Genomic DNA, 27,790 nt, shown 5'->3' on the forward strand with positions numbered 1-27,790 from the left:
CCTCTGCGTAACAACAGAATTTCTTTCAAGTAAGACCTTGGATGTTTTGTGAACCAACTCCTGACAAAGGCGACGTCAAACTGTTGTACAAACTCAGGTTTTGAAGGCTAGCCTGAAAATGTCTCAAGCTTGACGGCCTGACCCCCTTCCTTGAACTCCTTGGTCTTCTTGCTCATCTGCTCACTGTCAAATGAGGACGAGCTCTCCTCCGAACTGCCAGATGGCCTTCCTTTTTCAGAAATCTTGCTCTTGCTTTTTCTCCTCTTTCTCATCCTCTTTGGAACTAGAGGATGGTGAAGAACCGCCGGAACTTTCTGAAGACGAAGAAAAATCTGAGTCATCCTCGAAATGAGCACGCTGCTTGGATCTACTCGCCACCTCGAAACTCGACTTCCGGCTTAAATAACCGGGGAAACCCCACCGATTTTCTTTTCTTTCGAGAGTGCTTTAAGCCTTTCAGTATCTGGTTCATCTTCTTTTCAAGCGTTTTGTCTAACTCTTTCTGTGAGTACAACTTCCTCTTTTCTGCACTTCTCTGTCCTTTCAACTTTCTTCCCGACTTGAGAGGAGAATCAATGGCCTCACGTCATCTCAAGTGAATGTCAGAAAGTGATGACGTGGCGAACATCAGACTAATTTTTTGCCAGAAACCCTAAAATTCCTATGAACCTGAATTTCTGCCAGAAACCCTAATTTTGGAAATCGCGGATGCCTTTTTTTTTTTTTAATAATGATGAGCGACGCGAATCTTGCTTTTTACTCTACGCAAGAGAAAGGAAGAGAATGCTTTTTTTTAATAAAAAAAGAGAAGAGCTTGAGAGAGAAGAGCTTTTGAGCTCTTATGCTTTTAACTGGAAAGCTTTTGGGGCTTTGCTTTTGGGCATCCCTTGTAACCTTAAATAAGTGGTGAGGGTCTCACTTCTCAGAGCATCTGGACGCAGAGTCTGAGAGTGAAACCCTAACCGCTCTCTTGTACTTTGATGATTGATTAATATAAAAAGAAATACCGAAAGGGGCGCCAGTCTTTGGGGCCAATATCTCTAGGCACGGAACTCCGTCAGGCAGTGCAAATCTATTGTGATCTTTGAATTGTTTTGAAGTGGTTATTTGGTGCTGTTGTGATTGATTCTTGACTTGGAGTGTCCAAGTCTGTTACAGTGGTGTCAGAGCACGGCCGATTTCTCTTCTACGAGAAATCTGATCCCCAATTTTTTTTTTCCGCGACAGCTATGGCTTCACGCAAGGATGAGTCGACTCCCTTTGCATCTGGAGATGCGGGCTGGGATCACAACGAAGATTCAGACAGAGAGTATGGTCTGCCTCGGCCTACTCATGCGTAGTAAAGAGAGATGAAGCGTCGTCAATTGATCGGTGATGCAACAAAGATGATGCTCAGTTTTGCGAAGGATCCGAAATTGGCAAAATATATGAGCGAGACTTCTTTTCAGGAAGTGCATGCACAGTGGTAGAAAACCACTACACCACCCCCGAAATCTGCTTTCAAGAAACCTTCTGATGCTAAACAATATTCAGAGAAGGAACTAGCAGAGGTGGTTGATGCACGGATTGCTCAGCTTTTTGACGCACAGAAGAAAGCCAAAAAGCACGGCAAAAAGCAGAAGAAAAGCTCCGACTTTCCAGGTTATTTGGGTCATCAATTGACATTTGACAAGGCAAAGAAGCAGAAGAAGCGTGTTCGATTTGAAGGAGTACCCAGTTCTTCTTCTTCTTCTTCTTCTGACAGTTCTTCTAGCTCCTCGGATTTGAGCGAAGAAGACAGAAAAGGTAAAAAGCGAAGCAAGAAGCAACGCTTCGGAAAGGGCAAGAGAAAGGCAAAGAAGGCTAAATCTCGCCCAGCGACTGACAGTTCTACTGAGGACTCGTCTACAGAGAGCTCAGATTCCGATGACGGAAACTTTTATGCGAACAAGAAGAATTTTTACAAAGCCAACCAGTATGACTTTCTCGAAGATAAAAGCAAGAAAGTTCGAGAGTTTAAGGAAGGTGGCCACTCGATCAAGTTTGATACTTTTTCAGGATACTCAGATGCTTCGAAGGCTTTGTCTTTTATACAGCAGTTTGACATCGCTTTCGAGAGAGGACGCTATTCAGAGCACTCCAAGATTCGGAGAGCTGCCTCTTATTTTAAGGGGAATGCTCGTACTTGGTGGTCCACTCTTCTTTTAAACAAGACTAAGCCAGTTAAATGGCTGAAATTTAAGAAGCTTTTTATTTCTTCTTGGTTGACACAAGAATAAGAACGAGATGTACGAGCTGCTTGGAACCATCTTCGGATGACCAAGAAAGATACAATCAATGCTTATTGTGAAAGATTCTGGAGCTCTTTTCTACCCGCCTCTTCATTCAAGAAGATCTCGTTCAGAGAACAGATTGAGCGGTTTACCTTGGGTCTACCTAGAAAGATCCGAGATCACTGCTTGGAACAGAAGTCAGCTTCTATTCAGGAGTTGATGAGTCATGCGAAGCAGGGCTTTGCCATGCACTCTGGCAGTCTGACCTACCCCACAGATGAGGCCATGACACAACGAGCCGAACAGACTTGTGGGAATGAAAGTAGAAAGAAAAAGAGCAACCCAGAGAAAAATGATGCACGACCCAAGCTTACTCGTGAGGAGAGAGCTCGCTTCATTAGAGAGGGAAAGTGCTTTGGATGCGGGGAACATGGACATATCTCCGCGAAGTGCCCTAAAAAGGCATAGAAAGAACAGAATGATAAGAACGACGACAGGCCTGAGAGTTCGGGAGCAGCTGAGGAACGTGGCAGAAAAGGCAGATAGAAAAGCAGAACTGGTACCACATGGCGTGGAACCTGCACCGAATCTAATGAACGAAAGTACAAACTTTGCCGCTTTTGGGGCAAAGTGAAGGATTAGGAAGCTCTTTTGAAGGAGCCAAGGCCAACTTCTTTTCACTTGGAATTGGCGGCTCGATTTGGAATTACGCCCGACAGACTGATGCCAGAGGCGGAGGTAGTTCGACTGGCACCCGGATGGGATGTTGCCATTACACCGAGCATTGGCAAACTTCGTTTGCAATGACAGGGGTGTTCAGGGCACGCGAGTGACGTTCTACTCAGGATCCCTTGGTACCACAAGAACTACGCCGTGGTTGACTATCGGGCTGAGAAAGCGACTTTGATAAATGAAGGGCTTAGAGATTGTACTTGATGAACTTCAGTTTCTTACTCATTCTTTTGGGAGAGAACTGAACGATGGATAAAGGTTGAATATGTTTTGACCCGATCAAATGAACGCCAAGAATTTTCGCCACACTCATGCCGATTGCTTTTCAGAGGGTCTGTAGATCAAACCATTGATCTGATACCTGGAAGCACGCCACCGAATCTGCCAGCTTACCGTGTGAGCCGAGTACAGAATGAAAAGATTATGAACCTAGTGAGAGACCTCTTGGAAAAGGGTCTTGTCCAGCCTAGTACTTCACCGTATTGCTCTCCAGTGTTGTTGGTTTTGAAGAAAGACGGATCTTGGAGAATGTGCATCGATTATAGCGCTCTCAACAAAATCACCATCAAGAACAGATTTCCGATTCTTAGGATCGATGATATACTTGACAGGTTACAGGGATCCTCGTGCTTTAGCAGGATTGACTTGAAGAGTGGATATCATCAGATCAGGATAGCGCCAGGAGATGTCTATAAGACAGCTTTTCGGACGACTTTTGGGTTATTTGAGTTTTTGGTGATGCCTTTTGGCTTAACCAATGCTCCTGCGACATTTAACCGGATGATGGACAGGATTTTTCAAGAGTACAGGCTATTTGTTGGCACTTTCTTTGACGACATCATTGTTTTCTCCAAGAATGAGGCAGAACACAGAGATCATCTGCTTCAAGTCTTTCAGGCATTACGAGATCACATGTTAGTGATTAATGCAAAGAAAAGTGAATTTTTCCTACCAGAGATACACTTTTTGGGACACATTGTGTAAGCAGCAGCAGCAGGAGTGCAAATGGACCCGGCCAAGATAGAGACTATCCGTGATTGGCCCGATTTGAGGAATGTCCATGAAGTTAGAAGCTTCTTGGGATTGTGTTCGTACTATGCGCGGTTCATACGAAAGTTTGCAGAGGTTGCTTCCCCTTTGCATATCTTGACACAAAAAGGAGTACCTTTCTCGTGGGGATCCACAGAGGTCACTGCCTTTCAGACCTTGAAAGCGAAATTGACTACAAGACCTGTTTTGACTGTGCCGGACTTGCAGAAGTCATTTGAAGTATATTGTGATGCTTGTGGTCGTAGTCTGGGTGCGGTCTTGATGCAAGAAGGCCATGTCATAGCTTATGAGAGCCGATTGTTCTCTAGGCCGGAGATGACAACACAGATATATGAGAAAGAGATTTTGGCGGTTATCCATGCTCTTACTCAGTGGCGGCATTACCTACTCGAAGTGGATTTTACTGTCTTTACAGACCATCAGAGTTTGCGCTACTTCTTGTCACAGAAGGAGCTTTCCGAAAAGCGATGCGGTGGACGAACATCTTGTCTTCACTTCCAGATTGTCCATGTGCAGGGACAGAAGAATGTGGTGGTAGATGCTTTGTCTTGGAAACCGTTGGTTCTTGCTATTTCCGCGATACATCATAGGAGCTTCGAGGATATAGTCGATCAGTATGCCACAGATACAGATTTTGCAGATATTTTCACATGGATACGGGATGGGGAGACAGTAGTTGGATGTTCCCTTCGGGAAGGCTACTTGATGAAAAAGACTATGTTGTGCGTTACACAGCCGTTGAGGAAAAAGGTTATAACTGAATGCCACTGTCCACCTTTTATGGGTTACCGCGGCATTGCTACCACCATGAAGGGGGTAGAGAGATACTTCTTTTGGTCGAGACTCAAAAAGGATGTGGAAGAGTTGTGCGCAGTATGCCCGAAGGTCACGTTTGACAGGCATAAGGCACAGGGATTGTTACAGCCTTTACCCATACCCACCCACCCCTGGGAAAATATTGAAATGGATTTCATTTTTGATCTCCCGAGAACACAGAATGATCACGATGATTTTTCGATTACATGGCACGTTTGAGACGATTGTCTCCGACAGAGACCCCAGACTTATGAGTTTGTTTTGGAAGGCAATTTGGGAGAACATTGGCCCGCGGTTGCAGTTCTCGTCATCGTTCCACTTGCAGACTGACGGGCAATTTGAGATTGCCAATTCAATGATTTTAGATTTATTGAAGTCTTGTATCTCGGATCAGAAGACTCAATGGGAAAAGAACTTACCTTTGGTGGAATTTGCCTACAATAACACGATACACTCTTCGACTGGGAAGACGCCATGTGAGATTGTTGAAAGTGCTGCGAAGGTTCCATCCTTCCTGAGCATGAAAGATTAGATATTTGAAGCGGATGAATATTCGCGAGATTTGGAAACGGCTTTTGCCAAGGTTCGCGAGACTTTGCAGGAGTCTCAAGAACGACAGAAAAAGGCAACGGATCGCCATTGTCGCGACTTGAAATTGAAGGAGGATGATTGGGTGCTCTTACGATTTGAGAAGGTATGCTTACGAAAGAAAAAGAGAAAGGAGAGGCTTTTTCCAAAGCTTAGTATGCGATACTACGGACATTTCCAGATCACTGACACGATAAATGATGTCTCCTTTCGATTGAAACTGCCAGATACTTGGAGGATTCACAATGCATTGCATGTGAGTCACTTGAAACCTGTTAAGGGTGATGTGCCTGAAGAGCAACTCGAAGTGGAAGAAAACGAGGAGATCCTTGTTCCTGAACATATTTCGACACATAACGATACGAAGAAAGGTAAAGTCCGAAGGCGGTTCTTGGTTAAGATCAAGAACTTTCCTGCATTTGATGCGAAGTGGATGGAGGAGGAGGACCTAGTAGATACTCCTCGGATTGTGAAACTTTACCTCGATGTTTTGGTTAAGCATAGTCTACTCCAAACGGAACCCAGAATTCAGCTTGGCCGGAGATCTGGTGCAATGGGATGCACAAGAGGGGAGTCACTCTGCTCCCTTGTCAACAGATGCCTCGATTTTGATACTAAAGTCACTGATGTCTCTTTGGGCTTTAGGGATACTGATAGCTGACAGTATTCTGCTGGATGACTTTATGAAATGGAATTCCTGATAATGATACTGATTTGTTTCTTTACTTCTTTTGAGTGCTGGAACTGATAGACGAAATGATTGCAGCATTTTGGTCTACTTGATCTCGAATAGACATGGTTGCAATAGGGGTTAGTCAATCGGACATAGATGAGGTCCCGATTGGACCTAGATGTGATTGCTAGCTACATTGCCGATAAATCATGGTCTAAGATCCGAATGAATGTTGAATGTCATGTGATGTCCTGTGATGTGACTGTCGATTTGGTACATGTGCTAGATGTGTGTCCCTAGTACGTAGGTACTAATAGTCAGTGTCTGCTAAGACGGTTTATGTTTTTTGTCGGTTTTGCAGGCGTAATCGCGGTCGATTACAATGCTTTCAAGAGGGGGGTATGTCACAAAGTGATGACGTGGCGGATAGCAGAAACCCTAATTTTTTGCCAGAAACCCTAAAATTCCTGCAAACCCTAATTTTTGTTAGAAACCCTAATTTTCAAAAATCGCGAAGGCTTTTTATTTTTATTTTTATAATGAGCGACGCGAATCTTGCTTTTTACTCAACGCAAGAGAAAGGAAGAGAATGCTTTTTTTTAATAAAAAAAGAGAAGAGCTTGAGAGAGAAGAGCTTTTGAGCTCTTATGCTTTCAACTGGAAAGCTTTTGGGGCTCTGCTTTTGGGCATCCCTTGTAACCTTTAAATAAGTGGTGCGGGTCTCACTTCTCAGAGCATCTGGACGCAGAGTCTGAGAATGAAACCCTAACCGCTCTCTTGTACTTTGATGATTGATTAATATAAAAAGAAATACCGAAAGGGGTGCCAGTCTTTGGGGCCAATATCTCTAGGCATGGAACTCCGCCGGGCCAGTGCAAATCTATTGTGATCTGTGAATTGTTTTGAAGCGGTTATTTGGTGCTGTCGTGATTGATTCTTGACTTGGAGTGTCCAAGTTTGTTACAGTGAATCTCATCCATCGGGTAAATCTTCAAGTGTCTCTGGAATCTTGGGTCTCTGAAGTACTTCATCAATATTTTCACACACGTGTCAACCTGCAGTTGACGTTTGTGCTACACTCTGGCATACTTCTCTTCCGAAAAATTTGCCCAATTCTTCATTCCTTTCTTCAATTCCCGTGCCGGATTTTAACTTTTCTTTGCTTGCCCATCGAGAGGTGTTATCTCTGTCAGATTCTCCATAAAATCCCATGTGTAACCTGGGGTTCTTTATGGTTTATGTCCTTTAAGACAGAGCGATGAAGACGGGAGCGCGCCCGATGTGCGATGGACGAAGGGTGGGAGTGCCTACCGGGGTTGGGACATGAAGATTCTTTCACAAAAAACTGCGTGTGCTGCAAAAGTGATCGGATCCTCCATTGAAGAATCTTTTTGAGCTGTGATGTCACGTGTAACAGGCTTGGATACCCCCAGCGAGAAATCAATATTAACACACAAAAAAAAACTTTAAAATCATTGAACTTTGATAGAGAGAGAAAGTCGACACAGCACGATGGAGTTCCGTGCCCACGAGCATTGGCCCCAAAGAATGGCGCCCCTTTCGGTATTTCTTTATCATTGATCGTTGCAAATTACAACTCGAGGGACCTCTGCTCTCAGACTTTGCGACCAGATACTTTGCCGAGTGAGGCCCCAAGGGCTTTTTTATTCTTACAAGGGATCCCCAAAAGCAGAGCCCCAAAAGCAAGCAGGTTCAAAAGCACTAAGCCTAAAAGCAGCTGATCTTAAAAGCTCACATTGAAGACTCCCAAAGCAGCCAACATAATTTGCGGAAATCTGTATAGCTTGCCATGTGGTACCTGCTGCACAAATCATGGAAATTCCGTACGGCACTGCCAAGTCTGCATTCGTCCAATTTGCCACGTCATCGCATTTTACAAAAATCTCTTTCAGGGTTCAAGCTTTTGTCTTTTAGGGTTTCGGGCCCCACGGCCACCGGTGCTTCATAAGTTCTTCAAGTTAGTCTGTTTAGTTTCTCTTGTCCACTTGGCTGCTAGTTGGTCTTGCCATGTCATCACTTTGTGACATCATGCCATGTCAACAAGTTGTGACAGCTTATTGATCGAAACTCTTAAACGCAAGGCTTCTATTTTTGTATTTGCTTGTGTGAATGTTGGGGATTCACTATGTTGAACCTTTAATTGTTTTATTGTCCTCATTGGCCCTACACTGCTCGTCTCCAAACTTCATTTGGAAATTTGAGAGTTAGATGAATCGTTTATAGAACGTAGCTCATTGGGTAATTCTATGATGTGTTGTACATCCAAACTGAAAAATGCCCTTAAAATGCACGCATGGGTCTAAAAGGTCCAAACTGAAAAATGCAATGCACACACTGTGTGCCAAGAGGTGGTATGTGTGACATCTTTAAATTTTAACTTTGTCAACTAGAGTTCTTAGAAGGTGTGCAGTAGGAAGGTGAGGGAGACTAGCCATGTCAAGGTATTTTTTTCATACAGGTGAGGGAATTGATTTCTTTGTTTTGACCTTGATGTGGAATTGGCTTTTTGATTTTTGAAGCAGCTTGGTATTGTCAAACTTGCAGCTGTTTTGATGAGCATCACGTTCTTATTCGTTTTACTAAGTCTTCAGTTTTTATTTGTCATGTCGTATTTATGTCACGTCCTATCTCCTTGTATGAGCTATTTTTTCTGAATATTGCAATAATTGGTATAGAAAGGCAACAATCACAATTTGCATTGACATGCAGAAGTGCACTTGCACATTGATTTGAGAAACACACCAAAACTTGTTTGCTACAAGAAGGCTAAAGCAGCAATGATTGTTAAAGCAGCACAATCATCGTTGTGTTGGAGGAATTCCAAGTTAATGTTTTTTCCCCTTGTTTGCGTCGTGTAGACTCGACAACTCCTTACAAAATATCCTGGTGTAGTGGTCTATGGTACAGCAAGAAATCCAGATGCATCAGAAGGTCTCCAAGCTCTGAAGCGAAGGCATCCTATACGCTGTGAACTTGCTCGGATGGATGTGACGAAAGAGGAAACAGTTGAGGTGTTGGCCTGTTCCTTACTTAAGCTTTTCAGTTAATCAGTGACTCTGTTATTTTCTGGCTAACTTAGTGAGTTGTAATCACGTAGCTTGCTACATTGAAGTAATATGGTCCCACTGCGGTTATTGCTTATGGAGTCTGAGCATTGTTATTGAAGTTGCTTGTGTTTTGAATGTCAGGCTCTGGCTAAGGAAATACATGAGAAGTATGGTCGGTTAGACCTTATAGTAAATTGTGCTGGCATCCTGCACGTACCCAACGAAATTAAGCCAGGTAGGTCCTCTTTGCCGATGGAGGTCATTCTGCGGGTTACTTTGAAACGTCATGCCATTTATTTCAAGTCAAATATATCCTTATGGACCTGTATTCTACTTTTAATTAGAGGATAGGGGTTGTTATCCAGTTGATCAGACATCATGTAACTTAAGTTGCGAATGTTACTCTGTATCTTGAAACATGTTTTGTAACTGTATAATTGTGAATGCAGAGACCATTGTTGAGCAGCTTGAACCTGAGGCAATGATGCGTGTGTTTGAAGTCAATGCTGTTGGTCCAGCTATTGTTGCCAAGGTACTGAAGGCCCACTTATGCCAACAATTACTCATTTTTATTAGGCATGGTTTCTAATTTGGTTTTTGTTTTGCACAGCATTTCTGGGAGTTGCTGAAGATAGGGCGGGGCACTAAAACTGGTAGAGCAGGAGCTGTCATTGCGCATATCAGTACTAGATCATCTTCCATGAAAGAGAACACATTAGCGGCCTGGTATGGCTACCGTGGATCAAAGACTGCCCTCAACATGTGTAAGTATCTGCCTTTGGGTCACTGAGCTCTATCATTTGGATGTGACATCGGGGTCTTTCTGCCGTCCTTTTACTCGGTTGCTTTAATGATCAATGTATTTGACTGTCTATTGCTACACCCTGTGTGTCCATGATGCGTGTTTTTGACGCGTTATGTGGGGTACAAATAGATAAACATAGGCATGCATGTGTTCACACTGCCCATTCATGTAGAAAAGAAAAGAAGAAACCTATATCAAGGCCAAATTAATGCCAGAGTAAGCTTCCAAGGCTCATATTTAAAGGCCATTGGCCCAAAAGCATCATACATGAAAAGCAGTTCTTTCAAAAGCTCTCTGGTCCCTAAAAGCAGTTGCTTCTACGATTTGCGCTGACAATCCGTGCAATGCCACCTCAACATAAATCTCCGTGATATGCGGGCTGGTATGTACTGTCTCACATCAGCACTTTTTATGATTTTTGGCTGGGTTGTCCAAGGTTGGGGTTTTAATGTCCTGCTCCCTAGGGGTTGCCACATCACTAACTTATGACAACCACGATTGTAATGGGCATTACCAACAAGCAATTGACCCTAGAGCGTTGTAACCTACCTAGCATAGCTATTGACCAGAGCACCGCCCAGGATTGAGATTCCATTTACCTTGTTGTGGGTGACACTGCTTTAGCAACTCGTGGTTGTTGTGAAGAACACACTTACTATGTGTGTTTATTCATTACTAATACTTCGATAAAAATTGAAATTTGAAGAGAGCTCGAAGACAAGAGACTCAAGAGATTGAATGTGTGTTGATTGATTCAAAACTGTTACAATGGGTTCTTTATATAGAAGATGAAGAGACATGACATAGGTCAAGAGACATAACTCTAGACCAATACGTGTGTCCTTCGGTTGTAGAGTCATGACCATTCGGCTCAGAGATGCAGCCATTCATTGAAGAGGCATGGCTATTTGCCGAACAAGTGTGATCTTTGAGCGAAATGATACACCCTTTCGAAAATAGGGGTCTTTGATCTAGTACGTCTTCATATCTGCAGTAGGAACGAGCAAGGAAGGCGATACAAAGACAAAGAATACGTCACAATCATGACATTCCCTCCCATTTTAAATAAAACCTTGTGTGTGAAAGTATAGACATTCGTTTATCAAAATTCTCTCCAAGAAGGTTAGAATACTGTTGCATTTCTTCGTCCGTTTGCCTAATAGCATTTGACTCATCAAGATCCATCCACTTGACTAGAAACTTCGTAATGATTTTCTTCTTGTCTCCTTCTAACGAAGATCAATTATAAGTTTAGGAACTAACACCAAGTGTTCTTCTTCAATCTGTGGAACTCAAGCTGTCACATCTGAAGTAACTGAATCTCTTGGAATGTATTTTCTAAGCCAAGAAATATGAAATGTTGGATGGATCTTTCCCCATGCTTCAGGAAGTTTAAGTTTGTAGCTGACTATAGATTGCTTCTTCAAAATCTTGAAAGGACCATAATATTTGGGTCGTATCTTTGGAAATATAGACTTTACGGTTTTGTACGATGCGAAGAAACATATAATAGTACCAAATCACTTTCTTGAATTTTTGAATGGCGATGATGTTTATTTGCTTGCTTTTGATAAGTCTGTCAAACATGATCCAATTTATTCTTGATATGAAGAAGAATATCTTGCATTTCATTTGTCTTGTACCACAAATTCATAGGAACCAAAGTAGTATGTCCAAAGGTTGCCTGGAAAGGAGTCATTTTAATTGTTGAATGGAAGCGATTGTTCTATGCAAACTCTACTAAAGGCAAATATTCTTCCTATGTATTGAGTCAAGTTTGAATGTAATATCGTAACATTTGCTCCAATATTTGAGTCACTTGCTCAGTTTGTCCATTTTTTGTGGATGATATGCTGAAGTGAACAAGAGATATGTTTCTGTTACAAAGTGATGACGTAGCGTGCCCAATTGGAAGGAAACTGGCCGAGAGTATAAGAAGTTTTGAACCTTTTGAAGAGACCTAAGGGGTTAGGATTTAAAAACCTTGCCCCCTAACAATTGGAAGAACTTGGAACAAATGGCCGAGGGGCCTAGTAACCCAGAACGCTCCAAAAGTTGTGTGAGATGTTGATGTGGCTTGCGGCGCCGAAAATCGCGGATCAGTTGTTGACGTGGCACTGTACGACAAGCTTGGATTTTGCGCTGGCATGTTGATGTGGAAGATTGTACGAATTTTCGTGTTTGCGTTGGCAACCTTGGCAGTTTTTATGCAAGGCTTTTGGGAGTAGATGCTTTTGGGTGTAGTGCTTTTGAACCTGATGCTTTGGGGCTCTGCTTTTGGGCATCCCTTGTAATTTTTTTAAGTGCCGAAAGGGCCACTCTTCTTGAGAGCATCTGGACGCAGAGACTGGGAGAGAGTTGGACCCTCGGGAGTTGTCCTTTGCGAAGAGTAATAATAAAGAAATATGGAAAGGGGCGACAATCTTTGGGGCTAGTGCGTCTTGGCTTGGAAGTCCACTGCATCCTCTCTCTCTCTCTCTCTCTTGGAGTTCAGTAATTTTGTAGTTTTTGTTCGTGTTGCTATTGATTTCTCGCTTGGAGTGTCCAAGCGTGTAACAATTATATCAGAGCTTAGAAGGATTCTTCTTCTACGAAGGATCTAATCCTTTCTACAGCACACATCGGTTCTCGCAGAGAATGTGACAGAGACAACACCTCTTCGACTGTTGGTTGCCAGGGAGATGAAGAAAAGCTGAAACGTAGCATGGGAACAAAAGAAACCAATGGAGATTTTGGCAAATTTCCGGCAGGGCATCTCGATAGAGCGGAGTACAAACGTCAACTGCAAGTTGAACGCGCGTGAAAAGATTGATCAAGTACTCCAAAGACTTGAATATGTGAATCACGTGAAGAATTACTCGATTGATGGGATTCACTTGAGATGGCGAGAGGCCTTTGATTCTCCTCTCAATACGGTAAGGAAGCTGACAGAAAAGCTGAGTGTAGAAAAGTGGAAATTGTACTTGGAGAAAGAGCTTGACAAAGCTCTTGAAAAGAAGATGAAGCAGCTAATGAAAGGCTTAAAGTGTGAGAGTGTGTGTGTGCGGAAGCTTGAGAGAGGAGAGGAGATGAGAGAGAGAGAGAGAGAGAGAGAGAGAGAGAGAGAGAGAGAGAGAGAGAGAGAGAGAGAGAGAGAGAGAGAGAGAGACAATAGACCATCCAAGCCAAGCTCCGGGTGACTCCGAATGTAGGTGCGTAATGATACTTGATCTCCCGCATCTTGCGGGCAAACTCTCCAAGATAGTCCAAAGCACTGAAGTCCCACTCCGGTCTGTAGATCCAAGCAATGAACCTGTCCAAGAAGACATCCAAGATTCTCTCCCTAAGTCCATGTAGATGCTCTTGTGTAAGCAAGTGACCTGACATGTCGAGGTTAAGTGGTAAGTGTTTGTCCACCCAAGATGGTGGTGTCTTCTCTGGGTATGTCGTGATCCCATATGCCATGAGCATGGCCACATCTTGTGTGAACTCCTCTGATGAGTGCATAGGTGTGTCCATAGCAAACCACAAGTCACCACCCCCTCTAGAGTGCGCAATTGCCGAATGATGGCTGGAATGAATGGATCTCCCAAGGATTGTATGCCCGTAGACGATCAAGTTGATGTCGAAGATACGATGTACTCCAAAGCTGTAGCAGTCCAAATAACCACTCAATCAACCACCGGATGGTGTCTTGACAAGCACCGGGTATCAACCACGCAAAAGGATGAAAGTCCGACAAGCTGTCCACCCAAAAATAAACTGCTAAGAGGCTGATTATGCTGCTGTACAGAAAAAAACAGCAACCTTGTACGCTAATGAACGGGACGGGAGTGTTGCAGAAGAAGGCAATGGGTATTCCCTGTGTATCTCAGCCGTCTAGGGGCTGAAATGCGAGAAAAAAACAGCAGGTAACAATGGTCCAGAAAAGCACCGGATGAAGAGGGAAACCACCTGTGAATGGCAGGGATGCCTAGCAGTAGATTGTACCGGGGAAAGGCAAGATCAAGATCCTCACTGCGTATGCTGTAGGAAAACGCAGCAAGTAGAACTTCTGCTCCAGAAGAGGTAAATGCCTAGTTGATGTCAAGGCAATGAGGGAATGCGGGATGGAGAGGGAACTCTGAAGGGATCAGATGAAGGACCTCCCCAGTGCGATAAACGCAAGCAACAGATCAACGATGGGTCTCTCTAAGGAAAAAATGCTGGAGTTTAATCCAACTAACGCTTGTAGAGCAGAAAACACTGGAGTTTAATGCAATAAACGCTAGGGCTAAAACGTTGGAGGGCTGAAAAGCAAGGTCTTTGCGATGAATAGCTATTGTGTGCCCAATGCTAGCCAATAAACTTAAGATTGCTGATGTAGGAAGCTCCCAACAATAGTGGCGACTGATACCATGTGAGAGTGCATGTGTGCGAAAGCGTGAGAGGAGAGGAGAGGAGAGGAGAGAGAGACCATAGACACAACACAAAACCCTGGTGTAGGGAAAGAGGGGGCGATCAGCCCCCCTGACTACCAGAGCATAAAACCTGTACAAATGCTAGATGCTATCTGTTTGCAGTGGGTATCCCCATTACCCCATATATATGAATGCCCAAGGGGGTAGATCAGTCAAAATACTGCCCCACGACCCAGCATGTACGCGTGTAGGGCGCCTGGACATAAGAGAAGGCGGCCGGCCCAGAAGTGGACGACCGGACAATGCAGCCTACATGCATATGCTATGGGTGGCTAGCCCAGAGGCACACCAGCCATACATGCATGCCCTAGACCTGAGTGAAGCAGCAGAGTGGTGTACATGAACTCTAACATAAAGCACTTTGGAAAAAGAAAAAAAATCAACGGATTTCCCGGGTTATTCTAAAGTCGACTTTCGAGGTGGTAAGCTGATCTAAGAAGCGTGCTCGTTTCAAGGATGACCCAAATTTTTTTTCGGCTTCAGAATTTCGACAGTTCAGATGAGAAAAAGTGGAAGAAGCGGAGAAAAAGCAAGAAAAGCAGATTTTTGAAACATTCTAGAAGGCACAGTGTCACAAACAGGAGCCCATAACAATATAAAATACATTCGGATAAATAGGATTTATCACTTATTATTGAAGCCAGAGGATATAGAGAGAAATAAATAGAGAGAGAGAGAGAGATAGAGAGTGAGAAGATCGACACAGTACTGGGGACCAGAAGATGGGCTGGTCCCCCCCGTAATAGTATCTTTATTACTGAGGAGAAGTCTATACAAGCACTTGAACCGAACGTATTACCACGTTCGTTCTAGAATAAGACTTGATGGTTCCTGGAAGCCTCAGCTTCCGATTCCTAGGGCAAAACCCTATTCCAAGGAACTTGCGTTTCTTATTCCAATTCCTCGAGAATCAAGGTTCTCGCCTCTGGATCTCACCTTCCAGACTCAGGGCCTGGCATCCCTGCAACTCTTTTCCAACTCTCTTTCCAGAGTCCTCTTCCCGCAGAACAACTCTACTTTCCCGGACACGAAGTCCTTACTTGGGAATCCCAACTTCCGGATCACAACTTGAGAGACTACCTCTCTCCGATCCGTGGATCTACTTCCCAAACTCGGGTACGAAACCCTTGGGCTGATCTGGCTCTAGTTCCTCAGAGCGCTTTTCTCCTGCAGAGGCTCATGCCTTCCTCTGCTCCTACTCCCTCACGAAGAGGAAGTACACCTGCAATCAAATACTCACAGATCAGAACATGAAAATCGTTACCTTCAAAGTCTCGACGCTCGAAACGCAACTCCGTTCTAGAAAAGCAATTCCCCGGAAGAGATCTCTCCATAGAAAATCCTCTCTTCCAATCCTACACACAAAAGAGGTGTGTTCTCGGGTTCCTTCTCGTAAATCAGCCCCGTCTACGACGTTTATGGGCTGAAAACAGAGAAAAACAGCAACTTGTCGCGATGGAAACACGCTTCGTAGACACTTCTTCGCGAGGGAACTCGCGCCTTGAGTCTTGGCAACATCTGGTACACTTGGGGCAGCCATGGGCATCACCGGCAACGTCTTTTTTACGGTTGAAATCTGCAGCAGCATCTCCTCCTTGCAAAGATTGGTCCTCCCCTCTGCGTGAGGGCATGTGATGCTTTTATAGCTCCTAGCCACGGGCACGAATAGCTGCTCGCGTAGAGATTGCGGCCGTTTTTTTTTTCTCTTTTTTTTTCTTTTTTTTTTGTTCTGCCAGAAAAAGAGAGAGAGAAAACGCTGGCTGATCTGTCGCCTTATTTATCAGATGGCTGCCCACTTATTAAGTGGGCGGCCGGCGTATTTTAAAAATAGTTTGAACCTGCCCAAAAACTCAATAAAACCTTATAAGTTAAAAACAATGCTTTCACAGCACTTCCCAGGCGTCCCTGGATGCAATCACACGCACAGTTGCAATGCAGACATAGACTTCCTCGCGGGAAAGCATTTGCTTTCCCGAAAAGCAATCCCGCTTTCTCAGAAAGCATCTGTTTTTCCTCAAAGTTTCCTCTGAACCCATCTTCATTCAAGTGCTTGCTTTTTCCTTGTGCACAATTCTAACACAGTTCGGAATTTCCTCCCGACTATGGATATTTTCTTTCCGATGCACCCGTCACCCACCTTGTGACGCATCAGGAATACCCATCACCTAGTCCTTTCCTACCGAACTTACGATACAATCTCCTTCACGATGCTCTATGTCACCCATCCTATGACGCATCAGAGATGTCCGTTCTCGGATGGTCGGATACTTCTTTTCGATGCTCCCTGTCACCCATCCGATGTGATGCATCAGAAGTATCCGTTCCTGGTGGCCTTACAGATATTCCCGTTCTCAGTGTTTCCGTCATTACTTTAAATGACGCACTAGGAATACTCTGTACTCGGATGTCTCCAGTGAGAAAAACCCTCTCACTTAAAATTCCAATAATTAATTTATAATTATTTTTTCCTTGGTATTCCAAGCGAGAAAACCCTCTCACTTATAAATCCAATAATTCATTTAGAATTATTTTTCTGTAAGATAAAGCCAATTTAGCAACACACAGGGAGCCATCTAGCAGGTCATAGGAGGAGGCTCCGTCCTCTACTAACAACTCATACAATGAGCAAAAGAACAAGAAGACCAAGGAGTTCAAGGATGGGAGCAAAGCAGTCAAGCTTGGCACGTTTTCAGGTTACCAAGCCACCCATCGAGCCCTTGAATTCATACAACAGTTGGCATCGTCTTCTAAGTTATGGGGAGGTCGTTTCTCGGAATGCTCCAAGGTGCAAAGGGGGGCGACATCTTACTTGAAAGGAAGTGCACAAACATTGTGGTCTACTTTGTTGTTACACAGAGAAGCATCTAAGAAGTAAGTAAAATTCAAGAGAATTTTTCACCTCTGTTGGAAGAATACGAAGAAGATGTCATCACGGCTTGGCATCATTTAAGAATGACTAAGAAAGACACTTTCGATGACTACTATCAAAGGTTTTGGGATACCAATCTATCAGTGTCCTCGTTTCGGAGGGTCACTTTGAAGGACCAGATTGCGCGATTTTGCTATGGATTGCCAAAAGAGATTCGAGGGTATTATCTGCAACAAAAATTTGACTCTATTCAGAGACTTCTGGGACATGCCAAGCAAGGTTTTCGTATGCATCCCGGCTCATTGACCTATCCTACAGAGAAGCTAGTGTCCACCTCAATAGGGCAAGAGTCTTTCAGAGGAGAGAGAACCAAGGGAATTGATGAAAGTTCATCAGAGGATAAGGGAATCAATCGAAAGTGCATCTGAGGGTTCCAACGAAGCAAGAGAATCTATTGATGGTTTATCAGAGAATTCCGACGATTCAGATTGAGGTGCTGTTATGTCACGCTTATAGGAGAGGGGATCTGGTCTAAGACACTGTCGGGATGGGCGTTCGGTGTCCGGGCGGACGTAGTGTGAACTCGGTGAGTGTTGCTGGTCACTTTTATAAAAGAGAGGCTAGGCCACATTTGTATCTATCGACCACCGTTGGCAGTGCGCCAATGGTTAGCCCGTGAGGCTAGAAGTGCACGAGGTCACCTTGAGAAGGTGAGGCCGGGTGGTGTGGGACGTTCGGTCTTACAGGCGCACGCCTAGGTCCTCGGACACTGGCCCTAGCACAGGGATGCTGCTGGATGGTGGCTATGGTTGAGTGGTTTGTCCAACGCGTGTCTATAGGCGGTTTGTGTAGCCGAGAGATCCTCTCCGAGAGTTCGTTTCATGGTATTAGAGCCGGCTTGGTTGCAGAAAGTATGGATCGGTTCGAGTGGGATAACCTCAATTTTGTGTAATTTTTGATTACTAATTGCTGAAATTACTAATTTTTCTTCTCGTTATAAGCATGTAGGTGAAGTTAATGCTCCTTTTACTGATTTTTGGTAAAAATCAGAAGTTTTTGGGTCAATTCTACTGATTTTTGATGAAAATTACGCATTAGTCTACTGGTTTATAATTAAATTCATCATATAGTGCTTTTTTTAATCTTTCTTTGTGTTCTCCCTTTGTGCAGAAAAGCGCGCGCGCGCACACACACACACACACACACACACACACACACACACACACACACACAGAGAGAGAGAGAGAGAGAGAGAGAGAGAGAGAGAGAGAGAGAGAGAGAGAGAGAGAGAGAGAGAGAGTACCTCTTTCTGCACTGTGGGAAGAGAAGAGAAGGAATCCTGCGCAGCGCTGACCTTCCAACGTGGAGGGAGGGGATGTGCTGGCTCAAAGGTGGACTTGGTGGTGTGTGTTCGACAGGGTTGGCCACGAGCAAAGGGGGGCGATACTTCTCTCTCTACGCGTTTGCAAATGACCTTGCGTTTGATTTTTTTTAATGCAGCTTCTCTCTCGTGCATTGAAGTATTTTTTTAAAGTGTTTTTTGAGAATGGCCAGGGATCTTTTTTAAAGTTGAGGTTTGAAACCTGCAATTAAAAAAAACGTCACGTACAGAGTCTGCAAAATACTCACAGAGACTCATTTTTTCGAGCTCCCTGTTTCTCTCCCAAACCTCCTCTCTCCGCCGTGCAAGGGTTTGACGCCTGTCTTGCTACTCTAAAAAATACGGCTCAATCGACGACTATGCGTATTTCTGAGAACGATACCCATCTCCAACAATTGTGGACGTAGATTGTTGCTTTTGGGCGCTCATAGGGTGATCCCACTGCCACAATTCCGTACAAGGTTACCAATTTTTCAGGGGAGGAGCAGTGTACGGAATTGGCCGTAAATAACTAGCTTCATCAGTGGACTACGTATTTTGATTTCCACGGAGAGCATGATGAACGGAGGTTTAAGACGATTCCTCTCTATTTTTACAGTAAGGCGCTAGTCTGGTGGTGTGATATGACAGAGAAGCCTATGATGTGGGTTGATTTTTGCGTGAAATTTAAGAAGGATTGTGCAAAAATGGATCCTTTGAATATTATGCAAAATTGCAGAGTCTTTCGATGAAAACTGTCTTTTGATAAGTATACAACTTTCAAAGAAGCACTCACCTTTTGCAAGGTGAATTCTACACACGCTGTGCATATGTATTTGTTAGGTCTGCGTGAGGACTACCGTTGGGCCTTGATCAAAGATAAAGCTCGGAGTGACGTGGAGGATGCTGTGGCGAAGGCCAGAACATTCCATTTGATAAATAGAGCGAACTATGAGAAGAAAAAGTTCTGATCATCAATCCATCGAGGGAACTTCAAGGAAGCGGCCCCAAAGGTCCAAATTGCCGTTGAAGGAACCTTCTCTAGACGTTACCTCTTGTGGTGCTCAAAAGAAATTCAGGAATGCTGCTATTGTTGATGCAGTGAAAAAGGGAGCTTGCTTTGGGTGTGGCCAGATGGGCCACCAAATTAAAGACTACCCAAAGAAGAAGACCAAGAAATTGCAAGGACGCCCTTCGGTTCAAATTCATGAGATCTCAGGTAACTCTGATGTTATTCAAGTTGAAATCCATCACTTAGCGCATAGTTCATGCACTAATTGTACTTTTAGCACCAAGGTGTTTGATAAGCAAGATCTTCTCCGTTTCCCTCGGAAGATCAATGATTACAACGTGATCATACTCCTTGATAGTGGAAGCTCACACAATTTTGTGAATGAAAAATTGGTACAGAAACTGCACCTTCAGACGCGGACAATGACCATTAGTGTCCCGTAAAGATGGCTCGTGGAGAAGATACGGATGTGTTAAATCAGATGGTTCCTAACTCGTGTTGCTAAATGGACTTTTTTTTTTTTGAGTAATTTCTTTTTATTGAAATTAGGATATTTAAATGTGTGCGCTTGAACCGTAAGGCTAGGAGCTGTAGATCTACGGGAATTATTAAAAGCCATCAAGAATGGACAACTCTGATGTGTCATATGATGGGTGACATTAAGCATCGGGAAGGGGTTGTACCGTTAGTTTGGTGGGAGAGACAGGGAAACAGATAGTCCGGATGCGTCACGTGATGGGTGAGGGGAGCATCAGAAAGGGAATATTCCATTGGTCTGGCAAGAAACAAAAACCGGAAAAGGAATACGCGTAAAGACGCAAGCACAAGAATAAAGATGGGTCCTGAGAAGTTTTTTCTAAAAAGCGGAATATTTATAAGTATTTTCTGGGAAGCGTGAATGCTTTCCCGCAAGGAATATGTGTTTGCATTGCATCTGTGCGTGAGAACTGCATCCGCTTGGAATGTGATTGCATAGCATCGATTTTCAGCTCATTGAGTTTTATGGAGTTTTGACCAGGTTCACAATTTTTAAAAATATGGCCGCCCATTTAGTAAGTGGGCAGCCCTCTTCAATTAAAGCATGGTTTAATAAAAAAAAACAAAGCGCTGGCTGGCTGAAATCGTACGCTCTCTCTCTCTCTCTCTCTCTCTCTCTCTCTCTCTCTCCCCCCCCTTGATAGCGCCAGAAACAACCTGCAGCACCCCGCCTATCACTTGCAATACTTGCTGTTCTATTCCAGCCGGCTCCGCACCGGCTATTCTTGACGGGTACGAGAGCCTATAAAAACAATCCGCTCTCTCCCTCAATCTTCCAGATGTTCCAGCTCTAGCAGCAAGAGTCTACCCCACAGAGAATTTGCAAGTGAACGAGCGAAGCCAGTACACAGGAGTTGGCTTTTGCGTACTTGGAGCGACAGGTATCAGTTTTGACTTTGCCATACGAATTGTTGTCTCGTGTTTGTGCTTTTGCAGGTACTCCATCATGGAGAGGAATCAGTAAGGCCTTGGTCTATGCTCAGAGATTCTGGGAACGGAATCGAGAATAGTTTGTAGAGCTTCACGCTCTGGGACAGACGGAAACAAAATTGAGAGCTCGTCTCGAGAAATTCCCGCACGGGAAGGAAATTGACCATCGAGTCGGAAGATCTAGAACGGAGGGGTCACTCGGGTTCTTGTGGTTGTTAAAAAGAAGATTCTCCCTAATAAAGATTCTCTCTAAAGGGGGGGGGGGGGGGACCAACCTATCTTCTAGGCCCAAATACTGTGTTGATCTTCTCCTTCGACTCTTTTAATTGAAAGATTATTTATTTTCAGCTTGTTGATTATTCTTGTGGGCTCCCGTTTGTGACAATGGTATCAGAGCTCGGATTCCTCTCTTTCTCTGCAAAGGAGGACAATCCCGGGAAGGAACGAGAAGAACCATGACAAGCCACGAAAGAACCGTTGAAGACGAACTTCAGTAAGTGCGAGCTCAACTCGCGGAATTGCAGCAGCTTATTCCGTTGCCGGCTGTCCAAAAGGTATCGGAGAAGCCGCAAGGGATCGGCGTTAGGAAAATCTTGTTGGTGGAAGCAACCCGCAGGAGGATGGTGCGGAAAGAGGTGCCGAAGCACACAAGGGATCTCCGGATCAGGACAAACGACCTTCCAAGAGCAAGGGCTAGGAAAAAGAACTTTCTTTGCTTAACGAAAGCAAGGATGTCTCTATCTCTTCTCCATCATACTCTCTTGAATATACTACTACATCTACTTCTCATGGAGTATATAAGTCTTCCCCAAAGAAGAAAACTCCTACTACTTCCCTACGTAATACTAAAGAAAAGCCCCAGTTCAAAAAGTATAACCGCAGGTGTCACTACAAGATGCGGGTTTTCAAATCCGGTGACAAGGACGTGAAGTTTGACTACTACACAGGATGGAGAGATATCTCCAAGGCACTATCTTTCATCAGGCAGTTGGAAGTTGCTTTTGCCAACGGGAACTTCACCAAAAAATCCAAGTTGCGCTATGTTGGGATGCATCTCAAGAAGACAGCAAGCAATTGGTGGTTAGCCAAGATTCTAGAAGGTACACAAGCCAGAACATGGGCTCAATTCAAAGCTGAATTCCATGGACAATTTCTTCCGCCCAACTTCGAGAAGGACATTCGAAAGGAATGGGACTGGCTTGCCTAGAAGGAACATGAGAAAGTCACGACTTATGTTGACAAGTTTTGGTTGGTTCTTCTGAAAGTTACGTCCTTCATGAAGATTTCCGACGAGGAAAAGATGCAAAGTTTGAAGCAAGTCTTATACCATCACTTCGGAAGAGCATGAAGGTGTACCCACTCACGCGGAGAAAAGAATGTGGCTGCAGAGGCATTGTCTAGATGGCCTAGCGTGAATGCAGTTACTTCTGTATATCACCAAGAATTGGAAACTCTTCCAGATTTGTATTTGAATGATCGGACTTCTCCTCCATTTGGAGTAAGGTGTAGAAATCGCTCGCTGGCTTCTATTGTTTTTAAAAAAATTTCTTGTACGCTGGTGGTTATTTACCCATAAGGTGCAGAGGTGGTTATTTTGGGGGCAGGCCGGTCAAGTCTGGCCGGCCACTTAAACATTAAGAGGGGTTTTTTTTACAAGTTAAAGTGACTTGCGTTGCTGGCCCTTTGGCGTCAAAACACTTCAGCGTTTCAGCCCAGGGATGGATTCAGCAAGGGCTTGAGCGTGTGGGAATTTCAGCGCAAAGCAGCCAACGCAAGCAAATTTCAGCGCCAGCGTGGAGAATTGCAGCGCAAGGGTGTGTGGAAGGGGGGTACACTTATGTGCAACCCTTGGGGAAAGGGTGCCACCAAAGTGAAGGGGTGCCTTCTATGATGCCCTTTCGGGAAGAGGTGCCCCTTTTGATATGCAGTAGCCAGTAAAGAGAATTCAACCACCAGCAAAGGGAGCGCCACACCCGCAAATCGTTATTCCTACATGCGAAAGGGTGCCATCAAGGTGAAGAGGTGCTGCCCATTCACATGAATAGGTGTGAGCGCAATCCCGAAGGGCTGCTACTCAACGAAGAGGCACACGAAAAGTCATCAACAGAAGTTTGCCCGAAAGTTAATGCGTACGTGGCATGTTGCACACACACATATCTGTGTTTCTGCCCGTTATTACGTGATTGAAACATAAGGATTCATGTTACCTTATACGCGTATGCGTGTGTGTACGACCTTTCTCCTGCTTCCATGCACTCCGGGAAGGGGGAGAAGGGTGGAGAGGGTAGCGGCAAGGGTGAGAGGCTCACAACCTTCGGGTCCGGGATTTTTATTATCTTTGATACCATTGTGAAGATTAGTGGTGCTAATCCTATATTAAAGACTAAAACTTCATACTTAAGATCAAACTGAGACTCAAGAGACGAGAACATTGATGTTTGATTGATTGAATGCTTGAAAACTGAGTGCAATAGGCTCCTTATGTAGGAGACGAAGAGTTACAATTGAAAAGACACGTCTCATGTTGAAGAGACATGACTTTAGACGTAAAGACACATCCTTTCACTTAATGTGAACGCTAGCATCGTTCTTGTCCTACGACATCATGCCAATACGAGCGTCACAACACCCTAACTTCATGATGTGAAAGTTTGCCTTGCCATGGTATCCTTGGATCGTGGCTGGAAGAGCATCAATGAGTAATACAATTTTATGAGTTTGCTATGAATTATAACCCTCGCCAAGGATGTAAGCAATAGTATTCTGTCAATTGCTTAAACGTGCCTAGGCTATCTTGCTATGAATTATTACCCTCTCCAAGGATGTAAGCAATAATATTTATTCAATTGCTTAAATGTGCCTTGGCTAACTCGGCATCAAGTTCTCCAACAAACCGATCATATTTGAAGTCCATCTGCTTGAGGAACTCTGGATGGATGAAATTTTTGGTGGCGTGTGGATTGAAGAAGATAAATGCTTGAAGCCATTGATCTTTCCATATGCTTTGCACAATTCTTTGGAACCATCAACAGATATACCATAAATGTTGGGAACAAGTTCTATTGCAATTTTGGCTTTCTTAATAGGAGGTTGCTTTGGAGGCTTATCCCCTTTATTAGGACATACATAGGAGATGTGTGTTAGAGTTTGCATTTCTTTGGATTTTTTTATTGGTCCCAGTCTTGTTCAATCGGTCCCAATTTCTCCCAGGGACAGGTGTTAGGGATTGAGGGTTGTTTTGTGGTTGTGCTTGGCGGTAGGGAGATTGTTTCTCATGTCGGGATATGTTTAGCCATGTTTAGCTCAGGATCTTGGCTTGGTTATATGGTCGTTAGTTTCACGTGCACATCTAACCCTATGTGCACGTGGACAATCTAACTCCTACTTCTAAGGTTTTACGACAACCTAGGAGTTTGGAGATGTTTTGGTGCCCTTGTGAGCCTGTAGGCAAGACCTGCATGCTTAGGCACTCTAGAGTATTTGCATATCCTCTGATTGCACATGAGAACACCCAATGTCTGCTAGGTGTAGGCATTGGGGAGTGTTCCCATATAGTTGCATTAGTATCCAGCCTAGGTATTTATCTGTATGTGAAGCACCTCTTATAAGCGAGTTTAATTAACTCATTAATAAGGGACATTTTTAGAATTCGTGGGATTCTTAGTTGCATTGCCCGACCCAGCTTTATTTCCGTATATAAGTGACCCTAGGGGTCACTTCTCAAGGATAAGTGAGTACCCTCAGTACAAGCACCAAGTAGATCAGCCCATCAACACCAGCGTTTACAATTTTCAGTCATAACCTCGCTGCACTGTCGCAGATCCAGCCATCAGTACTAGCGTTTCAGTTTTCAGCCCAAGACAATAGATCAGCCAATGTTTGCAGATTCAGCCCTCATATCAGCCAGCATTTTTCAGTTTTCGGTGACAGTAGATCAACCCATAGCCTCGTCGCAATTGCAATTCCCATTCAACATCCCTAGCCCTTTCAGTTTTCAGCCTTTAGTCTCGCAGATCCAAGCACCATTAGCAAGATCCTATGAGCATCTCAACATCTAGGACCATTGTATCAACATTTGTGCAATCTAAAGCAAATACCTCTCTAGTGATATAGGAGGGGGGTTTGGGACCCCATTTGGTTTTAGTCTCTCTCTCTCTCTCTCACACACACACACACACACACTCTCTCTCTCTCTCTCACAGAACCTTATCATTCTCTCTTCTCTCTCGAGTCTTTGCACATCTCTCATGAAGTAAAAGGAACTCTGCTCATGAATTAAAGGGAACCTTGAGTACACAATGAGCTCTCATCCGGAGACTTCCACTACACATTACGTTGATATGAGAGCTCTTTGGCAGTGTTCAATATCACTGTTGCTAATTGGACTATTTTCTTATTTTTAATGATTAATCTTTTCTTTTTATGATATTTTATTATGTGCACTAAGAACTGTTAAAAGATTGTAGCTACAGGAACTGCCATCAGGAACGGACAACTCTGATGTGTCATTTGATGGGTGACGGTAAACATCGTGAAGGAGTTTCCGTACGTTCGGTGGAAAGGGCCGGGTTACGAGTGCCCCTGATGCGTCACATGATGGGTGACGGGTGCATCAGTAAGGGGGCATCCCGTAGGCTAAGGAGGAAATCCGAACTGAGTAAGAAAATACGCGTAAGAACGCAAGCACAAGAATAAAGATGGGTTCAATGAAGCTTTTTACGAAAAGCAGGAACAATCGCGGGAAGGCAGACGCTTTCCCGCGAGGAATCTATGTTTGCATTGCATTCGTGCATGTGGTTGCATCCAAGGACGCCTGGGAAGTGTTGTGAAATGCATTGGTTTTAACTTATAAGGTTTTATTGAGTTTTTGGGCAGGTTCAGACCAATTTTAAAATATGTCGGCCGCCCACTTAATAAGTGGGCAGCCACTTAGAAGATAAAGCAACAAAACCAGTCAGCGAATTCTCTCCCTATTTCGGTTAGAACGCGAGCAGCTGTTCGTGCCGTGGCCAGGGAGCTATAAAAGCACCACATGCCCTCACTCAAAGGGGGTACCAACGTCAGCAAGAGAAGACTCTGCCGCAAGAGATCGCGAGACTACGAAGCACGGAAGTCGCTTTACCCGTGCAAGAGCGACAGGTATCTACTGTGGATTCGCCATACGAATTGTTGTCGCGTGTTTGTGTGGTTTGTTTTGTAGGAATCTCCCGTCTTACGGGAAGGCCCTTCACGGGGAGTACGGCTTCACGCCTAAGTCCCTTACGGGAAAGTACGACTCGCACCTAAGTCCCTTACGGGAAGGAACGGCCTTGTGCCCAAGCCCTTTACGGAAAAGCACGACCTTCGGGTCTAAGATTACAGAACGGAGGGGTTTCCTCGGGTTCTCGTGCTTGTATACGAATTCTCCCTGAATAAAAGAATACTCTTAACGGGGGGGGGGGGGGGGGGGGGGGGACCAGCCATCTTCTTGTCCCCAATACTGAGTCGATCTTCTCCCTTCTCTCACATTTGCAAAGTATTTTAATTTTCAGATTTTCTAAGGCTCGTGAGCGCTCCCATTTTGTGACAATCACTACTCAAGAACCAAGCCCTTGGTTGTGGGTTCGCCACCCTTTCACCCTCTTGGTAGGGATTATAGGCACACACAAAGGTTTGCACTAGGCATTTTGCTCATTTTATAAAGTTTTGTGAATTTTTTGTGCTGGGTACTTTTAGAGGTTTTGCCTGACCGAAGTGCAACCCTTGTCCACTCCGGAGTCATTGAGTTACTAGCTTTACCTCTCTTTCTCTCCCCCCGCGTTTTCCTTCGTGTCCCTGTGTACATGTTTCTCTTCCGCTGCACACTCTGACAATTGGCATCCTTACATGGCAAATGTGCCCTCAAGGTGTTCAGATGTTTAGTTAATAGAAGATTATTGTGTGAGAGAGAGAGAGAGAGAGAGAGAGAGAGAGAGAGAGAGAGAGAGAGAGTCTTGTTTTGCAGTGGTGAAGACAATGGCTCAGGAAGCCATGAGCCGCAGAGATCCTGTGATTACTTGCCTGCTCCATCCGGGCACTGTGAACACAACTCTATCAAAACCTTACTCCAAGGATGTTCCAAAGATGAAGCTGTTTTCATGTGACTATGCAGTGGAGAGGTTGTTAGGAATTATAAACAAAGTTAGACCAGAGGACAATGGGAAATTCACATCATGGGACAGACAGGAAGTCCCTTGGTAAGGTGGAGGTGTAAAGGCTTGCCAATCAAAGGAAATGGTCGTTGCTTCAACTTTCTATATACAACAGTTTGAGGTATATGCGATGTAGGTACAGCTCTTGCTTCTCGTCTCTGATATCATCAGTTAGTTTTGCGTGCAACTTTCCTCAAGGTGTCACTCATTTAGAGAGTGAAGGGCCTGTGCCTTTCTTTCATTGTTGCGTGGAGCTAGCTTTTGCTAAAAGAAGGTCCATTGCCATTTATTATCTTTCTAAAATTTAGCGACTCGGTTAGGCAACTCAAAGATCTGGACAAGATTTACTGAGAGGAATCTTGTGTTGCTCCATTGGCAGAGAATCCTGAACTCAAAGATCTGTACAAGATTTACTGAGAGGAATCTTGTGTTGCTCCATTGGCATAGAATCCTGTAATTTTTGTTCCCTTGATTAGCACCTTATATGTT

The 27,790-nt window shown here is 44.2% G+C and overlaps 1 protein-coding gene across 1 annotated transcript in view; it reads left to right on the top strand.

The window, feature by feature from the left end:
* The window catches only part of LOC147457205 (uncharacterized), a 41,499-nt gene extending 14,002 nt beyond the window's left edge, over positions 1 to 27,497 (top strand). The window contains exons 2-6 of the mRNA XM_086512167.1: positions 8,991 to 9,143; positions 9,321 to 9,414; positions 9,629 to 9,711; positions 9,790 to 9,943; positions 27,115 to 27,497. Coding sequence (XP_086368293.1) covers positions 8,991 to 9,143; positions 9,321 to 9,414; positions 9,629 to 9,711; positions 9,790 to 9,943; positions 27,115 to 27,350 — 720 coding nt within the window. The 3' untranslated portion in view covers positions 27,351 to 27,497. The remainder of the gene's footprint in view (positions 1 to 8,990; positions 9,144 to 9,320; positions 9,415 to 9,628; positions 9,712 to 9,789; positions 9,944 to 27,114) is intronic.
* The last annotated feature ends 293 nt before the right edge of the window (positions 27,498 to 27,790 follow it).

This window comes from Adiantum capillus-veneris, chromosome 5 (genome assembly GCF_014529385.1).
Source record: "Adiantum capillus-veneris isolate H3 chromosome 5, ASM1452938v2, whole genome shotgun sequence".
NCBI classification, from domain to species: domain Eukaryota; kingdom Viridiplantae; phylum Streptophyta; class Polypodiopsida; order Polypodiales; family Pteridaceae; genus Adiantum; species Adiantum capillus-veneris.